At 55.7% G+C, this 26,632-nt stretch overlaps 1 protein-coding gene across 1 annotated transcript; it reads left to right on the forward strand.

Moving 5' to 3' along the window:
- Positions 1 to 318: 318 nt before the first annotated feature.
- On the forward strand, positions 319 to 25,812 carry LOC119090365 (dynein heavy chain 1, axonemal-like). Its single transcript, XM_037213165.1, is given in 20 exon segments — positions 319 to 3,025; positions 3,320 to 3,490; positions 3,842 to 3,943; positions 7,119 to 7,300; positions 8,662 to 8,847; positions 9,221 to 11,593; positions 12,068 to 12,206; positions 13,129 to 13,388; positions 14,280 to 14,476; positions 14,895 to 14,947; positions 15,125 to 15,355; positions 15,672 to 15,729; positions 15,732 to 16,393; positions 16,573 to 16,779; positions 17,081 to 19,894; positions 20,475 to 20,579; positions 22,630 to 22,946; positions 23,670 to 23,847; positions 24,829 to 24,981; positions 25,387 to 25,812. Coding segments are annotated over 20 exon segments (11,421 nt in total). The 5' UTR covers positions 319 to 418.
- The last annotated feature ends 820 nt before the right edge of the window (positions 25,813 to 26,632 follow it).

Raw genomic sequence — 26,632 nt, forward strand, 5'->3', positions numbered from 1 at the left:
GAAAACACGAATGGGTGTCGTCAGCCCTGAGCGCCAGCTGAAGAGTAATAGGAGGAGGCCATACATCATCAAGCCAGTTTGCGAAGCCAAATTAGTTTTCATAGCCCGACAGCCAAGATCTCTTTACTACTCCTGACATGACCTTGCAGACTGTGCTCTTTTGCAGGAGTTCCAGCCTGTAGTAATGGCCATTGAGCGCAACAGTGTTTGGTCCAATGCTGAACGTAGCGTAGTTAAGCGTCAAGTCGACCCAGGTCTGAGGTTAATGTAGGGCGTATTTCAATGCTTTAAAACACTATGGCTATTTCAGGTCACGAGAATCTTGGGCTTCCTTCGCTCCACGCCCGGTCGCCCTCTAAAGGTCAGCGACTGCGACGAGCGCATCCTGCACCTGCAGGACGAACTGCAGCTGGACTACATGCGCTACCAGAACCAGATAATCCTGGACACGGCGCTGCACCGAGACGAGAAGCTGCGCAACATCGCACAGCTGACGCCGCCGCCGCAACAAAACCCGCTGCAAGGTCAGAAGGCGTTCTGCAGGACAGGGGTGTACGACATCGACTTCGTGGAGACGCTCAGGGTCGTGAAGGTCCTCAGCATTCTCACGCAGAAGGAGGCCATCTTCGCTATGCAGGGCGTCAACTGGGAGTGTTTGCAGGTGCGAGAGATGCAGATGTTTGTGCTCAAGGTAACGAAGCCTTTAAAAATAGATGACTATGAGTCGACTCAGTTCAGCTCCCACGAGCAGCTGCTGACGCATCTGAAGACTGTTTGGCTGGCCAAGTTCCGGGAACATCTGCACATGAACCTGCAAGGCGTTGGCAAGGGTTGGTTCGATCTCTACGTGGCCAAATGGGAGATTTTCTGCATGTCCAAGTTGTGCAAGATCCTTGCCTTGATCCGCGTTATGATGCAGGATTCCTTGCGGTTTTTAGCCAGGGACTCCTGCAAGGATCTCGTACAAGCAGTGGAGAACACGTGTGACGAGTTCCTGACGTGCGGGGAAGATTTCGAGTGGGGAGAAGACCTGACGCAGAACGTCCTATTGGGGACCGCATCGCCTTTCTTCTATGTAGAGCTGCACATAGACAACGACAAGGGGCCGGTCTTCTCCACGGACATCGAACGGTTCAAGGCCATGATGTTGTCAGTATTCGAGCATGGAGTCACCGTGACGCACGAAGTGCCGCCGTTAGAGCCCATGGTGCTGGACAACATCTTCTGGCCCGACCGCACTCCGCTTAGCTCCATCGGTCTCATGAACCCCGAGATCACAGTACTTCATGATCGTCTGGAGGTGGCGATGACGACCATCGCCATTCCAATGCGCGCGTACGCCAAAGAGTATACCCAATACGTGTGGATACACAGCCTAAACATTGACGAGTATCTGAAAGAAAGGTACGACGAGGAGGCCACCGCGCAGAACTTCCATGACGACGCTGCCGCGCTCATAGCCGACTACGACGTCGCAGAACGTGCCATACCAGCCAACATCACCATCGGTCCCTTCTTCGTGAACACGGACATCCTTCGGTCGGCCTTGCTGACAAAGAAGAAGTTACTGATTGACTCGACCCTCGACCATTTGGCAGGAATCCTGCTGGAACAGGCCGAGGAAGTGAACAGAAGCTTTATGAAAATGTCGGCGAAGATGACGACCAAGTGCTCGAAAATGGAAGACGTCACAGAGCTGAGAGAGTACATGGACACGGTACCGGAGCTTGTACGCACCGAGAAGGACAACACAGCCAAGTTCATAAAAGACTATGATGTGCTGGACGAGTTCAATCACCCGCTCTCCAACGGCGACTTCAGCGCAAAGTGGGACATGCTCTTCTGGCCGTATAAGATTGACCAACTGCTGGAGGAAACCACAGATCGCCTGCTGGAAGAGGAGGACAAGTTCAAGGAGCGCCAGTTGGACGACCAGGCGACCCTCAATGACAAGGTCGACAATCTGACGATGCTAGTGGCCGGCATGACCGCATTCAACGACATCAGCAAAGCACATGAGGTGGCCAATGAGGTGCGTCGCGTCTGGAAGCAGCTGAAGGAGTGCCAGGAGCAGGGTCAGTTGCTAAACCAGCGCCAGCGGTTATTTGGAATGGACGTCACGCCATACGACAACATTGCCAAGCTGATCAAGGACTGTGAGCCTTACCGGGCGCTGTGGCTGACAGGTAGCGACTGGATTCACTGGCAGGACGGCTGGCTGAACGATCCGCTACAGGGCGTCGATGCTGAAGGTATCGAACGCAACGTCACCGAAGCCTACAAGACTATGCATAAGGCTATCCGGAACTTCGAGGAAATGCCGGCCATCATGAAGGTGGCGGAGGAGATCCAGGACCAGATTGAGGCGTTCAAGCCGCACATCCCGCTGATCATGGGTCTGCGGAACCCGGGAATGCGGCATCGCCACTGGGAGAAGCTCTCAGATCTGATCGGCATCAAGATCGTGCCGAAGGCCAACCTCACCTTCTCCAAATGCTTGGAGATGGGCCTGCAAAACTACACAGACCAGATTGCAGAGGTGGGCGAGATCGCCGGCAAAGAGTATAGCATTGAGCAGGCTCTGGACAAGATGGAGGCCGAGTGGAAGGCGCTGGCGCTAGAAATAGTGCCGTACAAGGACACCGGGCACTCGATCCTCAAGTTCAGCGACGAGGCGTACCAGCTGCTCGACGACCATATAGTGATGACACAGTCAATGGTGTTCTCGCCGTACAAGGCTCCCTTCGAGGAGCGGATCACGCAGTGGGAGAAGAAGCTGATGCTGGTGCAGGACGTCTTCGACGAGTGGGTGGCCTGCCAACGATCCTGGCTGTACCTGGAGCCTATCTTTAGCAGCGATGACATCAGCAGGCAGTTGCCCGTCGAGTCCAAGCGTTATAAGACCATGGAGAAAACGTGGAAGAAGATCATGAAGAAGGCCATGGATAACCAGCAGGTGATGGAGCTGTGTCCTGACCAGCGATTGCTGGACAACCTGAGGGATTGCAACAACCTGCTAGATCAGGTGAGCACAGCATATACCCGCAGTGATATCAGCATATACCCGCAGATCAGTTCCAGTATCCTGCTGGCACCGTCGACAGGTGTAGCTCATTCAGTGCGCACACTGCGCGTCCAGTTTGAGCATGCCAAAAGCTTTGTATCATGTTTTGTATGTCAAGTATTACCACAAAAGGGAACTCTTGTAACTGGATAACTTGCCTCTATCTGAGCAAAAGTAGTAGCCAGAGACCCAATGAACCGATTTATTGAAGGTATGTCAATTTGTTGTCGCAATATGTTTGCTATTGTCCCTCAGGTCCAGAAAGGTTTGAGCGAGTACCTGGAGACGAAGAGGATGGCATTCCCACGGTTCTTCTTCCTCAGTGACGAAGAACTCTTAGAAATCCTGTCGCAGACCAAGAACCCGAGAGCGGTTCAACCCCACTTGAAGAAGTGCTTCGAGAGCATTTCCCGTCTTACCTTTGAGGTAGAAAGTCGGGGTTTTGTCTATATATGCAGACAGATATGTGTCTGGGTCCCAAACGTAGATGCAAGTTCCCATTAGGCACCATGCTAATTGAATCCTGGGATCTTTTTGGGCTCCAGGATCTTTTTGGGCTCCAGTTCCATTTGCATGTGTCTTTATGCAAATTATTGATGGTTTTTATGCCAGCAGCCAAACGTTTTCCGACTACATGCCCAACGAAATCACGATTTGGCTGCGTCAAAACACACCTGTGTTTCCCAGTTACCCTTGGCTCCGCTGGGAGCTTCCTCATTTCATCTGCAAAACCATCAAACGTTTTGAGCCTGACGCGGCTCTGCGTACCCTTAACAGGAGGATCTTCAGATCACAGCCATGTGCTCCGCCGACGGCGAGACGGTGCCCTTCCACGAGCCGATGTACCCCAACGGTAACGTCGAGGACTGGCTGCTTCACGTGAGTTAATCATGGGTGACGTCTCGCCGCCAGTCCCGTCCAGGCCCCCAGTACGGTAACGTCGAGGACTGGCCGCTGCACGTGAGTTAATCATGGGTGACGTCTCGCCGCCAGTCCCGTCCAGGCCCCCAGTACGGTAACGTCGAGGACTGGCTGCTGCACGTGAGTTAATCATGGGTGACGTCTCGTCGCCAGTCCCGTCTATGTCCCCAGAACGGTAGCGTCGAGGACTGGCTGCTTCACGTGAGTTAATCATGGGTGACGTCTCGTCGCCAGTCCCGTCTAGGCCCCAGTACGGTAACGTCGTGTACTGGCCGCTGCACGTGAGTTAATCATGGGCGACGTCTCGCCGCCAGTCCCGTCTTTGTCCCCAGTACGGTAACGTCGAGGACTGGCCGCTGCACGTGAGTTAATCATGGGTGACGTCTCGCCGCCAGTCCCGTCTATGTCCCCAGTACGGTAACGTCGAGAACTGGCTGGTACACGTGAGTTAATCATGGGTAACGTCTCGCTGCCAGTCCCGTCTATGTCCCCAGTACGGTAACGTCGAGAACTGGCTGGTACACGTGAGTTAATCATGGGTGACGTCTCGCCGCCAGTCCCGTCTATGTCCCCAGTACGGTAACGTCGAGAACTGGCTGGTACACGTGAGTTAATCATGGGTAACGTCTCGCTGCCAGTTCCCGTCTATGTCCCCAGTACGGTAACGTCGAGAACTGGCTGGTACACGTGAGTTAATCATGGGTGACGTCTCGCCGCCAGTCCCCGTCTATGTCCCCCAGTACGGTAACGTCGAGAACTGGCTGGTACACGTGAGTTAATCATGGGTGACGTCTCGCTGCCAGTCCCGTCTTTGTCCCCAGTACGGTAACGTCGAGAACTGGCCGCTACACGTGAGTTAATCATGGGTGACGTCTCGCCGCCAGTCCCGTCCAGGCCCCCAGTACGGTAACGTCGAGGACTGGCTGCTGCACGTGAGTTAATCATGGGTGACGTCTCGCCGCCAATCCCGTCTATGTCCCCAGTACGGTAACGTCGAGGACTGGCTGCTGCACGTGAGTTAATCATGGGTGACGTCTCGCCGCCAGTCCCGTCTATGTCCCCAGTACGGTAACGTCGAGGACTGGCTGCTGCACGTGAGTTAATCATGGGTGACGTCTCGCCGCCAGTCCCGTCCAGGCCCCCAGTACGGTAACGTCGAGGACTGGCTGCTGCACGTGAGTTAATCATGGGTGACGTCTCGCCGCCAGTCCCGTCTATGTCCCCAGTACGGTAACGTCGAGGACTGGCTGCTGCACGTGAGTTAATCATGGGTGACGTCTCGCCGCCAGTCCCGTCTATGTCCCCAGTACGGTAACGTCGAGGACTGGCTGCTGCACGTGAGTTAATCATGGGTGACGTCTCGCCGCCAGTCCCCGTCTATGTCCCCAGTACGGTAACGTCGAGGACTGGCTGCTGCACGTGAGTTAATCATGGGTGACGTCTCGCCGCCAGTCCCGTCTATGTCCCCAGTACGGTAACGTCGAGGAGCTGGCTTCTGCACGTGAGTTAATCAGGTGACGCCGTCTCGCCGCCAGTCCCGTCCAGGCCCCCAGTACGGTAAAGTCGAGGACTGGCTGCTGCACGTGAGTTAATCATGGGTGACGTCTCGCCGCCATCCCGTCTATGTCCCCAGTAACGGTAACGTCGAGGACTGGCTGCTGCACGTGAGTTAATCATGGGTGACTCTCGCCGCCAGTCCCGTCTATGTCCCCGTACGGTAACGTCGAGGACTGGCCGCTGCACGTGAGTTAATCATGGGTGACGTCTCGCGCCGCATCCCGTCAGGCCCCCAGTACGGTAACGTCGAGGACTGGCTGCTGCACGTGAGTTAATCATGGGTGACGTCTCGCCGCCAGTCCCGTCTATGTCCCCAGTACGGTAACGTCGAGGACTGGCTGCTGCACGTGAGTTAATCATGGGTGACGTCTCGCCGCCAGTCCCGTCTAGGCCGCTAGTCGTGTCGCTACCGCCCTATGCTTCGGAGTGACTGCGCACAATGCGATGTGATACTGGGCACAGGTTAACGGATGATGTCGCGGGAAGATTGTGTGCCAGACATCCGGCCGCGTTTTTATCAGCAGTGTAATGATAGCCCGTCGCTAGTCCTGGTATCGAGAAAAATGTGACCAGAGGAAGATGCTGCCTAGAATGTCATTGTGATCGGACCGAACCATGATATGAACAGGGGAGATGAGTACCTCTGCTGTGCACCGACTTCTTCCGCTGTCGTGCTGTTGTATCTGCTGCTGACTGGCTACACCGCACATGCTGGACGCGCGCTGGTAACTCTGTTCGCTAACAACGGCAGCCGTGCAGGTAAAATGCCCCCCCCCCCCGTCCCACGGCGACGGCATTGCGGTACAGCCGCCGTCCCAGCGCACGATCACGTAGTCTTGCACCGGAACAGCCGGCGCTACGGACCCCGGACGTCACCGTTCACGACATAACAAAACACATGTAGTATCCGGTAGGCTGAATGTGCTTGGCCTATGATAAGAACTCTGTCCCCCCCCCCCCCGTTGTCATCGTTCGATAGTCAGTCGCCTGCCTTTCCGCCAGCACAGGGTGGAAAAGTGAACAATGTACGGGGACCGACGTGGGAGCTATCCAGTAATGTGACCCCGCGGGACATGCAAAAGAATTCAGATGTTCGTCAATTACGATCGATCAAGAACACCTGAGTAAAATCAGACAGGGACGGCGCAGGGGCAGAAAGGAGGCTACTCTTGACAACTAGCTGGAGTGCCGTATCTGAGCAGCAGCTCAGACGCTCGCTGAGCAGTAGCTCAGACGCCCGCTGAGCAACAGCTCCGACGCCCGCTGAGCGGCAGTTCAGACGCCCGCTGAACAGCAGCTCAGACGCTCGCTGAGCAGCAGCTCAGACGCTCGCTGAGCAGCAGCTCAGACGCCCGCTGAGCGGCAGCTCAGACGCCCGCTGAGCAGCAGCTCAGACGCTCGCTGAGCAGCAGCTCAGACATTCGCTGAACAGCACTTCCGTCGCCGGCTGGGCATCAGCTCCGACGCCCGCTGAGCAGCAGCTCAGACACTCGCTGAGCAGCAGCTTCGGCGCCCGCTGAGCAGCGTCTCCGTACTGCTTCGTTCGGCCGACAGCTCCGGCTCTCCTCACCCTCAGGTGGAGGCGACCATGCGCGCCTCGCTGCGGGAGCAGCTGTCGCAGGCGCTGCAGGCGTACACGGAGGCCGGCCGACCCGAGTGGGTGCTCCAGTGGCCCGGCCAGCTGGTGATCGCCGGCTGCCAGAGCGTCTGGTCGGCCAACACGGACCAAGCCATCGCTGGTGGCGCGCTGAAGGATGGGTGAGAGGCCGGTCCGCCGGGCACCGGTCGCCCGTGGCCCTGCGCCAGCCACCGTGGGGCGCTGAGCAGCAGAGAGAGAGAAAGAGAAAGAGAGAGAGAGAGAGAGAGAGAGAGAGAGAGAGAGAGAGAGAGAGAGAGAGAGAGAGGAGAGAGAGAGAGAGAGAGAGAGAGAGAGAGAGAGAGAGAGAGAGAGAGAGAGAGGAGAGAGAGAGAGAGAGAGAGAGAGAGAGAGAGAGAGAGAGAGAGAGAGAGAGAGAGAGAGAGAGAGAGAGAGAGAGAGGAGAGAGAGAGAGAGAGAGAGAGAGAGAGAGAGAGAGAGAGAGAGAGAGAGAGAGAGAGAGAGAGAGAGAGAGAGAGAGAGAGAGAGAGAGAGAGAGAGAGAGAGAGAGAGAGAGAGAGAGAGAGAGAGAGAGAGAGAGAGGTGGGAGGTGGGGAACATCAGCCCATCTGCTCTACAGGCTATGTTCGGTCGCTAGCAGCTGGGCTGAAGTTAGCTGATCGGTTCAATGTTGGTGTTTGTGCGTATTTTGACTCCTACTGGACCAACGTGTTTCTACCTTCACCAGACGAGGGGCTCTAGAAACCCCTACTCTATTTACTAAAACAATCAAGCATGCTAGAGCTAAAAATAATCCGACATCTGACAATTGCATACAATTGAGTCTCATAAGGTGCATCGAACATTAATGCAATCGATCTTTAATAGGTTAAACTAGGTCGACCAGACGAATTAATGAATATAGGCCTCTGTTCTATCTTATGAAGCATGCGTACAACGAAAGTGAAGGAAAGGGGCCTTCTGTGACCCGCGGCATACTGGACGCAATGCCAATATCAGACCGTTAGTGGACGGGACTTGTAAGGTGCGAAATCAGAACGCGTGAGGGCAAACTTTGCGTGCTTTTATCCCCTGATACCAACAGCCAGTATGGTAAGGAAGCGTACGACCTTGGATAGCACCTTGTTGTCATGATGCTAGCAAAATAGGTAGAAGTGATTACAGCTCAGGGGAACTGAAATTACAGTATAGTGCATTTGGTGTTTTCAGAACTTCGAGGGCCTTTCGCCCGGCGAGGTATGGAATAATGTTTTTTGTAGTTCCGTCCTCACACGCAAAATAAATCCCATGGTTGGTGATGGTGATGGTGAGGATGGTGATGGTGATGATTTCCCACGGACTCTTATCTAAATCTTGCGACTATTCCTCAGTTGGCTCCAGCGTTCAAGAGCGATCCAGCCAACGAACGTAATGGCCACGCCCAAAACAAAGCTGTCAGAGCCACAGGACACTAACGCCAGTCTCGTAGCGTCTTTCCCGAACTGCCGCCTCACACACGATTTGCGTAATGTTCTGCCTTCAGTTATGAGCTGCAGCTGGAGCAGCTGGACGACCTGCGAAACCTGATCAAGACAGACCTGACCGGCTTGCAGCGCAACATCCTGTCGGCACTCATCGTGATCGAGGTGCACGCGCGCGACGTGGTGCAGGAGATGGTGGCAGACGGCGTCACCGACGTGAACAGCTTCTCCTGGATTGGACAGCTCAGGTCGGCGCATCGACGGTGCTGCCGGCGCTGGCGTAGACAGGACATGGTTCGGTCTTCGGTGGTGCGCACGAGTTTTGTTGTTGACTGAGGCTATTCAGCAGCGGTGTTCAGCTTTGAGAGCGTGACAGAGCGATGCGTTGAATGGCATATTTCTTTTTTTTTGTCTTCGTGCTCAAGCTTCCATTTTTCAGTTGGCTATTGAAAAGCTACGTGAATTTATAGCCTGTGTTATTAGAATGGGAAGGCGAGTGTGTGTCGCTCATTGCATCACGCAGCCGCTTGTTTCATGTGTAAACTAGGCATGGTTGCACGATGTTAAAATCACTCATTAGCCAGTTCACTACAAACTCTGACAACTTCGCCTCATCCGTAGGTACTACTGGATCGATGAGGATCTACGTCTGAAGCACGTGAACGCCGAGTTCGGCTACGGGTTCGAGTACCTGGGCAACACGGGTCGACTGGTGATCACGCCGCTTACCGATCGCTGCTATCTGACCCTGACCGGCGCCCTGCACCTGCAGTTCGGCGGCGCGCCGGCCGGCCCAGCCGGCACTGGCAAGACCGAAACCACGAAGGACCTGGGCAAGGCGATGGCCGTGCAGTGCGTGGTGTTTAACTGCTCCGACCAGCTAGACTTCATGGCCATGGGCAAGTTTTTCAAGGGGCTGGCGGCGGCGGGCGCGTGGGCCTGCTTCGACGAGTTCAACCGGATCGACATCGAGGTGCTGTCGGTGGTGGCCCAGCAGATCAGCTGCATCCAGAAGGCGCTGGTGGGCAAGCTGGACCGCTTTATGTTTGAAGGCGTCGAGCTGCAGCTGAAGCCGACCTGTTCGGTGTTCATTACCATGAACCCGGGGTACGCCGGCCGCACGGAGCTGCCCGACAACCTCAGCGCCCTCTTCCGGCCCGTGGCGATGATGGTGCCCAACTACACCCTCATCGCCGAGATCTCGCTCTTCTCGTTCGGCTTCGGTAACGCGCGGGCGCTCGCCAATAAGATCACCAGCACGTTCAAGCTGAGCTCTGAGCAGCTGAGCACGCAGGACCACTACGACTTCGGCATGCGCGCCGTCAAGACCGTGATCGCGGCGGCCGGCAACCTGAAGCGACAGAACCCGACCATGGGTGAGGAGCTGATCGTGCTGCGGGCGCTGAAGGACGTCAACGTGCCCAAGTTCCTGCAAGAGGACCTGAAGCTCTTCACGGGGATCATCAGCGACCTGTTCCCGCGTGTACAGGAGGAGGAGATCACGTATGACGAGTTGGAGGCGTCGCTGGTTCGAGAGTGCCAGCGCAAGAACCTCCAGCCCGTGCCCACATTCCTGCGCAAGTGCATCCAGCTGTACGAGACGACGATAGTACGGCACGGCCTGATGCTGGTGGGACCGACTGGGTCAGGTAAGACGCGCTGCTACCAGGTGCTGCAGGGAGCCATCACGCGCATCAAGGGCAAGATAGGACCCGACGGTCAGCCGTTCACACCCGTGCTCGTGGACGTGCTGAACCCGAAGTCCATCACCATGGGCCAGCTGTACGGCGAGTTTGACGACATGACCCACGAGTGGACGGACGGCATTCTGTCGTCGCTTATCCGGATGGGCTGTGCCGCCGAGAGCGCCGACAAGAAGTGGTACATGTTCGACGGCCCGGTCGACGCCGTCTGGATCGAGAACATGAACACGGTGCTGGACGACAACAAGAAGCTGTGCCTGAGCAGCGGCGAGATCATCAAGCTGGACGCCACGCAGACAATGATGTTCGAGGTGGGCGACCTGGCGCAGGCGTCGCCAGCCACCGTCAGCCGCTGCGGCATGGTGTACCTGGAGCCGAGCGGGCTCGGCCTGCCGGCGCTGGTCGAGTCCTGGCTCGCCGACCTCCCTGAGCAGATGAAGCCGCACGCGGACACGCTGCGCGCCCTCTGCGACGCCTGGCTCGAGCCGGGAATCGCGCACATGCGCGCCAACACCAAGGAGATCGTGACGACCGTCGACTCGAACCTGTGCGCCACGCTGCTGCGCCTGCTGTCCGCCTGCTTCGTCGTGCTGACCAAGCGTCACTTCTCAGTGGAGCGGCTGCAGCTGCTGCCGGCCATGATTACGCCCTGGTTCATGTTCGTCGTCGTGTGGAGCGTGGGCGGCTCGTGCGACAACGCCGGTAGACGGACTATGGACCGCTGGGTGCGCGACAAGATGGCCGCCGACGGGCACGAGCTGCTCTTCCCCGACGATGGTCTGGTGTACGACTACCGGCTGGCTGACGGCGGCATCTTCAACTTGGACCTGGAGGAGTCTGCCGTCGAGCCGCCGAGCTGGGAGCACTGGCTGGCCGGCGGCATCCAGCTGAACCTAACCACGGCCACCCAGTTCACCGACATCCTCATCCCCACCATGGATATCGTGCGCAACGCTAGCCTCATCGGCATGTACCTGACCAACGCCATGCCGGTGCTGTGCGTGGGCAACACTGGCACCTCCAAGACCGCCACCATCAGTGAGAAGCTGATGACGGGCATGCCGTCGGCCTTCCTCAGCGAGTTCATCACCTTCTCGGCCCGCACCTCCGCAAACCAGACCCAAGACCTGATCGACTCGAAGCTGGACCGGCGGAGGAAAGGCCAGTTCGGCCCGCCGGCGGGCAAGCAGCTGGTCTTCTTCATCGACGACCTGAACATGCCGGCGCTGGAGACGTACGGAGCGCAGCCGCCGCTGGAGCTCATCAGGCAGTGGGCCGACTTCGGAGGATGGTGGGTGACACTGCTGCGAGCTTGTTCAGTGAGGTTCACCAAGCGGAAATATTTTTAAAAACTACTTGAGTGACGTGAGCATGGTGGTAATGCTACACAACCTGCTATCGCTGGACATTTTCTCGGCGTCGGCATCAAAAATCTAACATTACATTGCACTATCGTATCACATACATTGTCAAATAAGTCCTACGTAGCGGAATGCCATTGCACGGTTGACACCTTAAGATGCCCAATTTCAAACGACTTTACTTTTGGTGGGATCTTAGCTTTGGCTGATGTGTTGTTTGAAGAACGGCAGCACACATTGTGTGGACACCGAAGCGATACGTTCAATTCCGACGCTACGCACTGGTCATCTAGACCCGAGCGTATTCAGTTCGTCTCAAGCTTCAATCGCTTTCTGCTGCCATCCCACACCATCCCTAGCATCAGCAGGTGATCCTGCCCGTTGAACTCTGTCACATTGCCTAGGTATGACCGGAAGCAGATCGGCGACTTCCGCACGCTCGTGGACGTGACGTTCATCGCAGCCATGGGGCCGCCGGGCGGCGGTCGGAACCCCGTCTCCGCCCGACTGCTGCGTCACTTTTGTACCATCTCCTTCCCCGAGGTCAGCTGCTCGCCGCAGCCCTCGGACTGGCGGCGGAGCTCTAAACAGCTGCACATACAGCATGCGGTCTGCAAACGTTTGGTCATTAGCTGTGAAGGCATGCAATGCTCTTGATGATGGTTGTTTGATGCAGCCTTCCGGGCGGGTTGGCGCAGGGACGAGCATATCCCGCGGATTGGGGAGGACGAAAATTCCTTCCGCTTTTCAATGTTCTTCAAGTTAAGGTAAGATTATTCAATTATGAAGATTGACCAGGCGGTAGTGGATGCGGAAAATAAGCACCACATTGGCGCTTACTTTGATAGCATCGCAAATTTTCATGTTATAAAGCTTTTACTATTTCAAAATGTCCGCTTCACAAGAAGCTATGTCAGACTGGGATGGCTTTAATGCGGCCGGAACATTGTCATTAGATAGATTTCCGGGATCAGAGCTCGCGCAAAGCAGCGCCCGCTGAGTGGATGCCTCCCCCGTCCCCCCAATTCAATGGGGAAATTTCTGTTCAATGGCAGAATTTCGTGACCAAAGTTTAACGTGCACGATGCCCGGCACTGTCCACTCTGCTCCCTGACCACATCTCGCCTTGAGTGGCCGCTTCCACCTGCCGCAGGCCATCCCATTCAGGAGTAGATAGCGAGATGAGTCAGATGTAGCAAAGGGTGAGAGAATATGGTGAATAGGGTGAGTTTACCCGGGAGAATGTGGCGAGTTTGTGTCGCCGAAGCGATCCGAACTCCCTCTACCCACTGCGGATAGGTTCAGAGGCAGGGGCTTTAACAGATTTAATAACGGTGGTGAGCAAACAAGACTGACTGACGGCACGCTAAATGCTTGCAATCCAACGTAAACCAGGCTGATAGCTCACATCGGATAGTCCACAAGGCCGACGCACAGCTTTAGTTGACCGTTTCTTTGACTTCAGGTGGAGGACGAGAGCAAGCGGCACATCTACGGCACCATCCTGTCCGTGTGGCTGTCCCAGCTACCCGAGCTGGCCTCCAGCTGTGACGACATCGTCTCATCGTGCGTGGACATGTACACGCAGCTGACGGCCCAGCTGCTGCCCACGCCCGCCAAGTCCCACTACACCTTCAACCTGCGCGACCTCAGCAAGGTGTTCCAGGGCATCTGGATGGCGGCCGCAGCTAAGATTGAGGACCAGCACACGCTGCTGCGCCTCTGGTGAGGGTCTGTCGTGGGAGAAGCGGCTCTTCGATCGCCAGGTGTTTCATTAAGCCCTCGATACTACGCCGCAATGGCCTTGCACTGCGGCGCCACTCATGCCATCGCATCGCACGACTGTTAAAGGCCATGTCAATCCAGAAATGTTATTCAGCGTTGGAATGACTTGACTTGGCTCCCAACAGTGAGTGTGCGGGTATGGCTAATTGGCAGCTGTGTTTCGGCGTTGCCCGATACGGTCTGCGTCAGAGACTGCGAAGCAAATGGCCATGGCAGTTGGATTCATCGCAAAACGGTCAAATATTAAACAACATCAAACCAACGTCCAGAATGCATTTAGACTTGTATCGAAACACAGACCGTACAGTTATTCCAAGACATGCTGCCTAGAGATGAAGGATTTAAGTAATCCAGCCCTAATATTTTCAAACTGACACGACCACGCCTTAAAACGCAACTCAGTTCATATCACCGGCTCATACATCGTCGCTTGTCAGTACCACGGTACCGGCAGCAGGTCCCAAATCGGCATGGCCAGCAATCGAGCGGTGTTTGGATCAGTAACATCGGGGACTGGTCGGTCTCAGAAATTAAAGAACTTGTTGATCGTGCCGACAGCAGGTGTCAGCGTTGGTCGCGCCTAAGCATTGCCGGGTTAGAACTTGTACTTATGCGTCCAGACGGGTACTGGTGCATCGCCGGCACTAAGGTTTTAAGAAATCCCACATGTCCAATTTTTCGGGGGACTTTCCATGTCACCATACGCTCCGTCGTCCCAACCTGATGTGTGAGTGACCAGCCGTTTTTCCACTTCGGTTGGTACACCACGTGACGTTGCAGCGGATCGTTCCCGGCCCGGTATTGCAGTGCTTCCTGTCCGTTTTCCTGCAGGTACCACGAGACGTGTCGGGTGTTCCAAGATCGCTTGGTCAGCGATGAAGACCGACAGTGGCTGGACCAGCTTCTGCGGGACGAGATCAAGAACCGCTTCAAGCTGAAGCCAGAGGAGGTCCTGAACCGTGACCCCATTCTCTTCGGCGACCTCATGTATCCAAACACGGAGAACAAGCCCTACTCCGAGGTTACTGGTCAGTCCTGGGCATACGGAACACCCCGGATTCATGCGTCCTTCCCATGTGTCAGTTACAAGTGGGTCGGATGTCTCAAACATAGACAAGCTGGTCAGTTCCATTTTTTGAATATACGTGAACTTAAGTTAAGACGGTTAAATTGGGGCGTTAAATTATATCACAGTTTTTGCTCTGCAGCCCTGAACGTCATCATAAGCAACTCTTCTACTTGTCTAACTTGTAAAATGATTGCATGCCCTGTGAAACATTCTGGCGGGTTGAAAACAGACATGAGTACCAAATCTACCGCTATCCAATACACTAAAAGATGCATACTGAAATTGTCATGTGTGACGCTGAAGAGTTTTTGCTGTATACCCTGCATTTGTGATATGGCACGTGTTTGCTTTAACCTGTATCTGTTGATTGCTTTCAGATGAGAAACAGCTGCATAAAGTCCTGAAAGACTACATCGACGACTACAACCAGGTGTTGTCCGATATGCACGTACAAATTATGCTCTCCGATTGAAAACAGCTTAAATATTATTGTATGTGCGTGGCATCGTCATCTTCCCTCTGTTACAGCTCTCGTGGCTGGCCGTAATTGAAGGCTCTTACTACAGTACCACTTCAGGACATGATTACGCGCGTAACGTTCCGTCAGATGTCGACCACGCCCCTGGACATCGTGTTCTTCATGGACGCCATCAAGCATCTGTTCCGGATCGCGCGTGTGCTGCGCCAGCCGAGGGGGAACGTCCTGCTGCTTGGCATGGGCGGTAGCGGCCGACAGTCCCTGACCCGCTTCTCGGCCCACATCGCCGACTGCAGCTGCATCTCCATCGAGCTCACCAAAACGTACGGCGTGCCCGACTGGAAGGATGACCTTAAGGAGGTGGGTGCTCTGTGTTCAGGCTTTTATGGGGATTATTGTCGGGCTGTGTGCCAGGAGACAGCGAGTAATTGAGTGGTATAGGACATGGGTATTGCCGTGTTCATATGAAGGCTTACTCTTCTTGATATCTAGACGTGGAGGAACATGCCCTTATAATGGTCTAAAGGCCAGACTAGGCGCCTGTTGCTTAAGAAATGTCCAAGGGAGTCGGGAATCCTTCATGGCCGGTCACCCGCCACCGCGATTTATGCATCCATTGTGTGTAGGGTTATCGCGAAAGGTAACGACTCGCCATCGCTGTCGTCTCCGCCCACAGATCCTGAAGAAGGCCGGCATGATGGACGAGCAGACGGTGTTTCTCTTCTCGGACACGCAGATAAATCGGAGGTGTTCATGGAGGACATCAACAGCCTGCTGAACTCTGGCGATGTGCCAAATCTGTTCGCCTCGGACGAGGTGGAGGAGATCTTTCAGTCGGTGCGCGGCATTCTGCAGGAGCAGGGCCTGCCGCCCACCACCGCCAACCTGTACGCCGCCTTCATCCGGCGCGTGCGCTCCAACCTGCGCGTTGTCGTCACGATGAGCCCAATCGGCGAGACGTTCCGCGCGCGGCTTCGTCAGTTCCCCGCGCTCGTCAACTGCTGCACCATCGACTGGTTTGCCGACTGGCCGCCGGAGGCGCTGGACGCGGTTGCGCGCCACCACCTGGATGATATCACGGCCATGCCAAACGACGACGCGCTGCGCGAGGGCGTCGTCGTCATGTTCTCCGCCATCCACACGGACGTGGCGGAGAGCAGTCGCCGCTTCCTGCTGGAGCTGTCGCGCCACAACTACGTCACGCCCAAGTCGTTTCTCACGCTGCTCAAGTGCTTCGCCTCGCTGCTGGGCCGCCAGCAGGAGGCCCTGACGCAGGGCAAGAACCGGCTGCGATCCGGGCTCGACAAGCTCCTGCAGACGGGCAAGGACGTGGCCGTCATGCAGGTCGAGCTGGAGGCCATGCAGCCCGAGCTGGAGAACGCCGCCATTGTGGCGGAGGTGCGTGGCGCGCTGCAGTGAGGGCGTTCGGAATGTTCCGCAACCATGCGTGGGCTGGGATTCCGCTTGCTGTGTTTCTAGTCTAGATAAGAGCTCTCTGCCTGTGTACTTCTGCTGCTTGTGTTGACTGCACGAACATGTGCACGCGAAGGTTTTTTACCATCCAATGTCATCTCCAGGAAACCATGAAGAAAATCGAGGTGGACACCAAGGTGGCCGAGGAGACGCGTACGGTGGTGAAAAAGAAGGAGCAGGAGGCACAGAAGCAGAAGGACGAGTCGGCGGCCATCGCTGCTGACGCGCAGAAGGAACTCGACGAGGCGATGCCGGCTCTGGAGGCGGCGCTTGCCAGTCTCAAGTCGCTCAACAAAAACGATGTCGTCGAGGTGAGCGTGACTGCAGCATGTGTGTTGGTACCCTCACCTGCCGACATAAGTCGCCGCCGGAGTCGCTGCTAATGACTGGTGGGAATCCTGCGACATAAACACTTTGTCACTGGATCGGGTTCAGTCTTCATTGGCAGCCTCCATCTCATTAATTCACGGTCAAAACCCCGTTTTGTTACATACCCTCCTCGAATCATCTCCAGTCCAACTTTGTCCCGGCTCGTCGCACATGTCCCGGCTCGTCGCACATGCGTCATCTCGCCCGGTTGAGAGTCACAGTGGGGGTTTCCGTGATCAACAGGTTCGCGCCATGCAGCGTCCTCCAGAGGGCGTGAAGCTGGTCATGGAGGCCGTCTGCATCTTAAAGTTCATCAAGCCCAAGCGGGTGCCGGGTGACATGCCAGGGCAGAAGTTCGACGACTACTGGGAGCCGGGCAAGTCGCTGCTGCAGGACCCTGCCCGTTTCCTCTCTTCCCTTTTCGAATACGACAAGGACAACATCCCAGACGACGTGATCACCAAGCTGACGCCCTACATCCAAAATGACGCCTTCATGCCGCAGGCGGTGTCGAAAGTCAGCAAGGCGTGCACGTCACTTTGCATGTGGGGCCGTGCCATGTACAAGTACCACTTCGTTAACAAGGCGGTGGCGCCGAAGCGCGAGGCGCTGGCGGCCGCGCAGGAGTCGCTGGCCGCCACCGAGGCAGTGCTCAACGAGGCCAAGGCGCAGCTGAAGACGGTGGAGGACGGACTGGCGCAGCTGACGGAGGAGCTCAACGCCTGCGTGGCGCACAAGCAGGACCTGGAGGAGAAGTCGGAGCAATGCCAGCAGCGGCTGGTGCGCGCTGACAAGCTGATCGGCGGCCTGGCGGACGAGAAGGAGCGCTGGGCCGAGACGGTGGCGGCGTTCGACGGCCTGCTCGCCTCGGTCGTCGGTGACGTGCTGCTGGCGGCCGGCATAGTGGGCTACCTCGGCCCTTTCACAGGCGAGTACCGGCAGGCGCTCGTCACCCGCTGGAAGGAGCAGCTAAAGGAGCTCGGAATCACCTACTCGCCGTCGGCGGGTCTGCAAGAGACGCTAGGCGACCAGATCGTAATCAGGAACTGGCAGTTGGCTGGCCTGCCGAAGGACACAGTGTCCACGGATAACGCGCTTATCATGAGCTTCTCCGATCGGTGGCCGCTCTTCATCGACCCGCAGGGCCAGGCGAACAAGTGGGCCAAGAACATGGAGATGGGAAACGGCCTGGACGTGACGCGCCTCTCCGAGAAGGACTACCTCAGGACGCTGGAGAACAGCATCCGTTTTGGAAAACCGTGCATGCTGGAGAACGTGGGCGAGGAACTGGACCCCGCGATCGATCCTATCTTAATAAAGCAGCTGGTCAAGCAGGCTGGCTCGTGGGTCATCAAACTCGGAGACTCCATGGTCCCGTATCACAAGGACTTCAAGCTCTATATCACCACCAAGATACCAAACCCGCATTACTCGCCGGAGGTGTGCACAAAGGTGAACATCATCAACTTCACTCTGGTGGAGAGTGGACTTCAGGATCAGCTCCTGGGAGTCGTGGTCGCCGAGGAAAGGCCGGACCTCGAGGACTCAAGAAACAACCTTATCATCTCAAATGCAGCGATGAAACAAGAACTGAAAGAACTGGAAGATAAGATCTTATACAAGCTGAGCTCTTCAGAGGGCTCGCCAGTCGACGATATTGAGCTCATTGAGACGCTGGACGTGTCGAAGGCCAAGTCTACGGAAATTAAAGCCAAGGTGGAGGTCGCCGAACAGACCGAGAAAGACATAAACCTGACGCGTTCCCTGTACATCCCTGTCTCCGTCCGGGCTCGCATCCTCTTCTTCTGTGTGTCGAGCCTGTCGCAGATCGACCCTATGTACCAGTACTCTCTGGAATGGTTCCTCATGACATTCCACAACAGCATGGAGTCTGCTGAACAGTCGGACAGCGTGCCCAGCCGCGTGGAAAATATAAACAATTTCTTCACCTACAGCTTGTATCAGAACATTTGCCGATCACTCTTCGAGCGTCACAAGCTGCTGTTCGCCTTCCTGATGGCCATTCGCATTATGACCGAGCAGGAACTCATCAATATCGAGGAGTACCGCTACTTGCTGGCTGGCGGCACCCCCTCAGAAGACGTCGTCGACAACCCGGCCGCAGACTGGCTACCGGAGCGGTGCTGGCGCGAAATACTGGCCGCCAGCTTTCACTTGCCCATCTTCAAGCGGCTACCGACCGACCTCGCCGACTACAAGATCGCGCGAAAGCTGAAGACGGTGTTCGAGAGCGTGGAGCCGCACCGTGAGCGGCTGCCCGGCGACTGGGACAAGCTGGACGACTTCCAGCGGCTGGTGTTGCTCCGCTGCCTACGGCCGGACCGCGTCACCAACGGCATGCAAGACTTCGTGGCCAAGAATCTGGGCGACCGCTTCGTGGAGCCGCAGACTTCGAGCCTGGCCGAGATCTTCAAGGACAGCAGTCCGATGACGCCACTGATCCTGGTGCTGTCCGCGGGCACCGACCCGGCTGCCGCACTCTACAAGTTCGCCGAGGAGAAGGGCTTCTCGCGCAAGATTCTTGCCATATCGTTGGGCCAGGGCCAGGGGCCGCGCGCCGAGGGGCTCATGAAACAGGGCATCGAGAAGGGGCGCTGGGTGTTCTTCCAGAACTGCCACCTGGCGCCCTCCTGGATGCCAACTATGGAGCGGCTGGTGGAGGACATGACGCCGGAGACGCTCCACAAGGACTTCCGCCTGTTGCTGACGTCCACGCCGTCCAGCTCCTTCCCGCTTTCCGTCCTGCAGAACGGCATGAAGATGACCATCGAACCGCCACGCGGCGTTAAGGCGAATATGCTGAAGGCCTATATGAGCCTCGTCACGCCTGAGATGCTGGACTCGATCGGCGACAAGTCAAAAACGCTGCGCCGGCTGCTCTTCTCGCTGTCGCTCTTCAACGCCATATGTCTGGAGCGCCGGAAGTTCGGACCGCTCGGCTTCAACATCCCGTATGCCTTCACCGACGGCGATCTTAGGATCTGCATCTCTCAGCTGCAGATGTTCTTGGAGGAGTACACTGACATCCCGTTCCCGGTAGGTTGTGTTCCGAAAGAGGATGATTGCCTGAAATACGCTGCTTTAACAATTAACGAGTAGAGTAGAGAGTAAACGAGTCACGAGTAGACTGCTTTTCACAACAAACGAAGCAGCAAAGTGCGTTGTGGGTTACCAAAAAAAGGTCAAAAGCACATCAGGTTTATGATTGCTAGGCCTACGTTCGGACTCCGCACGCCACCAAATGGTGTCATCATGACAGCCTAGGGAACCGCGAGGTTCGTGCTCAGGCTACAACAGTTCCATGCGTTCATAACGACATCAAGCTGACTACCGTTATTCTTATGATTGTTTTTATTATTATGTATATATACGTTATTCTTATACGTTGTCATTGTGATTATTATGTTATTGATTATGTTATTGATTATATGTTATTGATTATTATGTTATGATTATATGATATACGTTATTCTTATGATTCACGGCTACTAACGTCGGAGCGTTTCTGTTATCACGCTGGGTCCGGCGATTTACTTTCACGCTCAGTTTCCACTGCACCCTCTAACATCCATGCAGTTAACGCCACGTCAGCCCCCGCGCGGCGCGTTCGCCGCAGGTGTTGCGCTACACGGCCGGCCACATCAACTACGGCGGCCGTGTGACGGACGACCAGGACCGGCGCTGCATCCTCACCGTGCTGGGAGACTTCTACCGGCCCGAGGTAAGCGCTGGACTCATCACAGAGACCCCGCCTCGGACACCGACCGACCAGCGGAAGCGGTCTGTTGGATGGGTGTACCGTCCTTGGGGAGTTCGCTTGAACTGGAGGGGGTTGGGGCTCGGAAGCAGCGCTGTGAGATTGGCGTTGGGGTTCGCGGATACGTTGGTCAGCGCCGTGGGCGTTTTTGTCGAATGGCCATGCCACCTGGGGAAGCGTTTAACCACTTGCTCTTTTTACCAGCGATCGAAAAATTATTATACCCTTCGTGTTAAGCTGCCAAACTTTGGGGCCCATGGGCTCCAAAGCGCCCATAGCCGGCCGAACAAACGCAGTTTTTTTTACACAAAGCGTAACAAAAGTGGACAACTTTGGGCTTCCCGGTGACCAAGAACCGTCGTAACCGAAAAACAAGTGCCCACGAGTAGACATTTATTACTGGTTGATAGCATGGTGATGGGGATATTTTTAAACTAAAACTATCACGCTGTCCAGAGACCCTACGCTATTTCCAGGAGCCCTACATGTCCACATGATTCTTTCCACTCGCCCAAAAGGCTCTATACACTATAGCCGGGAGCCCCATATGTTAACCTGCCGGGATATTCCTGGTTGTTTAGGGGCCCTTCACATTGGTGTCCGTTGACCTACCGACACACTAACGATATGCCTATGGGCCCTTTACATTGGTCTAGGGCCGTTCCAATTTCATGTCACTTGCTTAGAGTCCTACGCCCTTTTCGGAGGTCGGAGGCCCTGCTCGGGTAAACTCGGTCGTTCGGGGCCTGCCAAGTTAACCTGCTCGGGCACACCAGGTTTGTTCACGAGGGTTTTGGTGTTTGAATGTGGGTATTTACGCTGCTGGTGGGGGTCATCTGATAACCTGCTTAAGTACGCTTGATCATTAGGGGGCCCTCCATACTGGGCTTCGCGTACCTCTTATTTCAATGGCGGATCTTACGCTCTTGTTGGGACGCCATCTGATAACCCTGCTCGGGCACGCTCGATCGTTTGAGGCCCCTCTACATTGGGTCTTGGGTATATCCTATTAGAATGCAGAGTCCCACGCACTTATCGGGGCCCCATCAATTAAGCTGCTCTGGTCAGTGACGGATCCAGAGGGGGAGGGGGCACGGAGCCATGCCTCCCTTGCGCCCCAAGTGGACCCATAGGCTCCAAAAGCGCCCATGATCGTTGAAAAGTATAACGGTCGGTGTAACTGTGCGTTTGAGGGCTTACGGCATGACTGAGCCAATCTAAATGTTAAACTGAATAGTGGGGCAGCACGTGTATGGTATATGTTGCGAAACATTCGGCGTTTGCCCGCCAGTCATTTCAGGATGGCGCGAACTTCTAAGATGAGTGGCGGCACATGCTGAATCAGCTGGGCATGGGGCATGCTGTATTAGTGATGCAGTGCACCGACAACATGTCATTGATTGACGTGCTGTAAATGATTTATTGATATGATTGCCCTGACTTAAGGTAGTCCAGAAAACAAGTTGGCACTTACGTTACTTGTAAAGACCCATTATTTCTATTTGAAGAACCGAAACCGAGATTTTGGTAGTCGTATTACAAGCACTGATTGATAAATAGTGCCAACGCATTCAATTCGCTTACGGTGCAACTTAGTGGTGACAAAGGACACAAACACAACTTCCCCATCATGAGGTGGAACTTACCCCAGGGTGAAACAAACTGTCTCATTTGGAAGGAGGTCATTCAGAAGTGTTTTACCAAAAAATGAAGACATAATCTCAAAAAAGTTACCGCTAAATATGAAGCTGTCTGCCAATACATAGCATTTGTCCTCTCTCTCTCCACATAAGTCATGGCAGAAGGTAGCTGAAAAGAGATGCAGAGTAAAAACTGATTGTAAAAACTAAGGGTAAAAACTGATCCAGCTTCCCTTCTCTTCCCTACCCGGCACAATCTGTCCGCGTGCCTTGCCTTATACCCGCTGGTTGGTTTAGGCAGGGGAAGAGCAGTTCACCGTCTCCACCGCGCGCACACCGGCCACAGCATCGACCCTCTGCCCTATCCCGGACAGGTGCTGTCCGACGAGCACGAGTTCGACGCGAGCGGCGTCTACCACCAGGTGGACGCCAACGTGGCCTACGAAGAGTACCTGGCCTACGTCCGCAGTCTGCCCATTAACGACTCGCCGGAGTTGTTCGGGCTGCACGCCAACGCTGACATCACGTTCGCACAGAATGAGACGTTCTCGTGCCTGAACACGCTGCTGCAGCTGCAGCCCCGCTCCGGCGGCCAGCAGGGCGCCTCCGCCGACGAGGTGTCCGAGCAGACGGCCCGCCAGATCCTGCAAAAGGTCGCCGACGGATTCGACATCGCGCAGATCTCGGCCAAGTAAGACGTCGCGTAAGACGTGTTTCGTTCCTCGAAGTAAGCGTTTCGGCGGAGCGACCGCTGGCGTTGTCGCCGAGTGAAACTGTAAGGGATGTTCAGTGGTAGGAAGACAATGCTGGCTACCTTCCGCTGGAATGCAAGAAATCCATTGTCATGGCGACCGAGCAGACAGCTGACGGATTGCGTGGCATCTGCTCCCGTATAGCTGCCAGCCAATCGTGTGGTGGGTGCAATGGTCAGCCGTTGCCGCCTGTGCTGCTTCGGCAGGCCCAGCCGGTTAGCCGTGTCCTGTCCCGGGGTTACCGCCGCCCCTGAGCCTGACCCGACCCGCGCGTCTGTTTACCTTGCTGCTTCGGCAGGCCTGACCGATCAGCCGTGTCCTGTCCTGTGGTACCGCCGCCCCTGGGCCTGACCCGACCCGAGCGTCTGCTGGCCTTGCTGCTTCGGCAGGCCTGACCGATCAGCCGTGTCCTGTCCTGTGGTACCGCCGCCCCTGAGCCTGACCCGACCCGAGCGTCTGCTGACCTTGCTGCTTCGGCTGGCCTGACCGATCAGCCGCGTCCTGTCCTGGGGTACCGCCGCCCCTGAGCCTGACCCGACCCGAGCGTCTGCTGACCTTGCTGCTTCGGCTGGCCTGACCGATCAGCCGCGTCCTGTCCTGGGGTACCGCCGCCCCTGAGCCTGACCCGACCTGAGCGTCTGCTCCCTTTGCTGCCTCGGCAGGTATCCTGTGATGTACAGCGAGTCGATGAACACCGTGCTTGTGCAGGAGGCCATCCGCTACAACGGCCTCCTCGAGGTCATCAAGTCATCTCTCCACGAGCTGCTGCGTGCCCTGAAGGGTCTTGTGGTTATGTCCCAGGGTCTCGAGTGCATGGCTACCAGCCTCTTTAACTCCAAGGTAAGACGAAAGCAGACCTTGGAAATGTCGAGGAGCAATGGCATGCAGCGGAAACTTGTGGTGTGCACGTTTTGAATAACTTCTTTCGTGACCCAACTTTGACAATGCCACGAGTTTGTGTTGGCTAGTTCTGTGTCGTAAGGCTTAACCATGCGGGGTGTATTTTGCTGTGACCCAAACTGACTTCAGGGCCCGTATGTCCTTTGAAGTCAAGCCATGTAACGTGCGTGAATATCATCCGTACCTGTTCTAGTTGTTCCACATCAGTTACGATATCCTAAACTGCATCTCGAGGTCGGTCTACTCCTACAACCACTGAACCCAAAGATGATAGAGTTGCCCGGAATTTGAGCCAATTTTTACTCAGGATCTATTCTTACCCCAACCCAAACTTACTGTAACCAAATATCTATCCACTTTTATGGAAAATCTCAGCAATATATGCCATGCAGCGTAAGGTAAGTGAGACGATATCAGGACAAGATTTACTAGCTATAACCACGCACATGCCATCACCACGCAAAGCCTGAGCCATTCACGCCACACAACTCTGGAGGACCATAGAAGTTGATTCGGTCAATACAGCGAATTCCCTCCTAGGAAGGACAGCAGTGGTGGAACTTCACTAGGGCAGTGTTCGCCCCAATGCGCAGCTGACGCTGCTTTAAAACTTGCCGATTTGGGGCCTTGCGGGGCCTGGCCATGTGCGGGTACAGAAAAAGGCGCGTCTGGAATGGTTTGCTCTTTCGGTGTCTTCGATCCAAGCATCCTAAAAACGCGTCACGTCTGGGCGGGTGTTGGTGACGGTGATAGGGGTCGCACGCATGCGCAGTTTTCATGGCCCCATCCTTTCTGATTCAGGTCCTAGTCTATAGCACCGCGAATGTGGTCCCGAAAACTCGCTCGTGATAATCTGCATGACTGCACGCCTGCTGGCGCTAGCTTGATCGCACCCCACTTCCCTTCGGCTACCTGTCTCAGGTTCCTGAGATGTGGGCCGGCAAGGCGTATCCGTCGCTGAAGCCGCTGGGCGCCTGGGTCGAGGACCTGATCCTGAGGATGCAGTTCATCCGCGGTTGGATGGATGACGGCATGCCACCTGTGTACTGGATCTCCGGCTTCTTCTTCCCTCAGGTGAACGTCCACTCAGTGCTTTCCGCTTCGGAACGAATTAGAACCTTCCGAGCTGACAGGCATCGCCGTTGCTGCACGATCTCCTGGTTAGGATTCGGTTGGGCACAGAATCGCCGCTTGCTTTAGCAACGAGTGCATGGTGTGGTCGGGAAAACAGTGTCCTCCAATGATGACAGCTGTGTAACATTGAAAAACGCTAAAAAAAAACTGTGTACGCCGTGGAAATCGCGGCCTTTCTCGAAGTTTTGGCAGCTAGCATGTACTACAACTAGTCATTGATGGTAGCAACGCTCCCGCCGACAATCCGTCCCAGGCCTGCGTCGATGGGCCGTGACCAGCGCTGACCCCCCCCCCCCCCCCTGGTCTGCGCTGATGGGCCGTGACCCGCGCTGACCCCGCCTGCAGGCGTTTCTCACCGGCACCCTGCAGAACTTCGCGCGTCGTCACGTGGTCAGCATCGATACAGTGTCGTTCGGCTTCAGCGTGCTGGCCGAGGAGCCAGAGGAGGCGCCGGCGGACGGCTGTTACGTCCGCGGTCTCTTCCTGGAGGGCGCCGCGTGGGACGCGCGCGCCGCGGCGCTCGGCGAGTCGAGGCCGCGCGAGCTCTACACGCCCATGCCGATCATGTGGCTGCTGCCGGTGGAGAACCGGCGGCCGCCGTCTGGCGGCTTCTATCTCTGTCCCGTGTACAAGACGCTGAAGCGAGCCGGCACGCTCAGCACCACCGGCCACAGCACCAACTACGTGCTGTCGGTGGAGCTGCCGTCGAAGATGCCGCAGGAGCACTGGATCAAGCGCGGGCTGGCGCTCATCTGTGCGTTAGACTTCTGAGGGGAGGGGTTCGGGTTGGGAGAAGTGTCGGGGGATGTTATATTGTGTTTGAATACGACTGATTGGTGCGTTATCTCTGTCGCCGATTTTGGGGGCTGGGTAAATGTGTTAGCTCTGGATGTTGAGCGTTCGTGGGGTGGATGGTCGTATGCACCCTTGTTTCAAAATCGGGCTACTTGCAAAGGACTTTGTGGCGTTACAAATGTACCTTTCTTCCATGGGAGTCTTATGACGGTTCGTAATTGGATGCTCTCTCACCAAACCTGCCGTCGAGCCTGATTCGGAAAGGAGCCACGAATGGCGAGAACTGCGCCGCCTATACGGTACCAATATAGTTCAGTTATCAGACGCCAGGGGTCCATATTTTGGAACCCCGCAGCTGGTATGTTCGTCAACAGTCGGCGGCAAAATTAGGTGAAATTCATTTTTGTTTCGGCCACACCGATCCCTTGTGGTCCAAAAACACATTCGCTAGATATTAAGACTCTCACTCACATGTCACAGAGTCACAGAGTTTAGCATCCTGACGGTTTTTCATCTGTCTCGTCTGCATTATGGGATGCCCGAGCGCGGTAGAGGAAGCTTGTCCAGCATCATGGTCAGGGAGTGGAAACTTGCGAATGTTGCGAAGTACTAACGAACTCATATACGTAGCATATATCTGTCAAAGAAAATCATATCCTTGATGCTTTATTACCTTCCAAAACTTGAAGGGCAAATGTCGGGGTTTGTTTAGGTACGAAGGTGACTGCCGCATAGACCACCGGTCTCTGCGCATGCGCGGGGGCACAAGCAACTTCTGTTCACGTGCCAACATGAC

Source organism: Pollicipes pollicipes, unplaced genomic scaffold, assembly GCF_011947565.3.
Source record: "Pollicipes pollicipes isolate AB1234 unplaced genomic scaffold, Ppol_2.1 Scaffold_3087;HRSCAF=3621_pilon_pilon_pilon, whole genome shotgun sequence".
Classification (NCBI taxonomy): domain Eukaryota; kingdom Metazoa; phylum Arthropoda; class Thecostraca; order Pollicipedomorpha; family Pollicipedidae; genus Pollicipes; species Pollicipes pollicipes.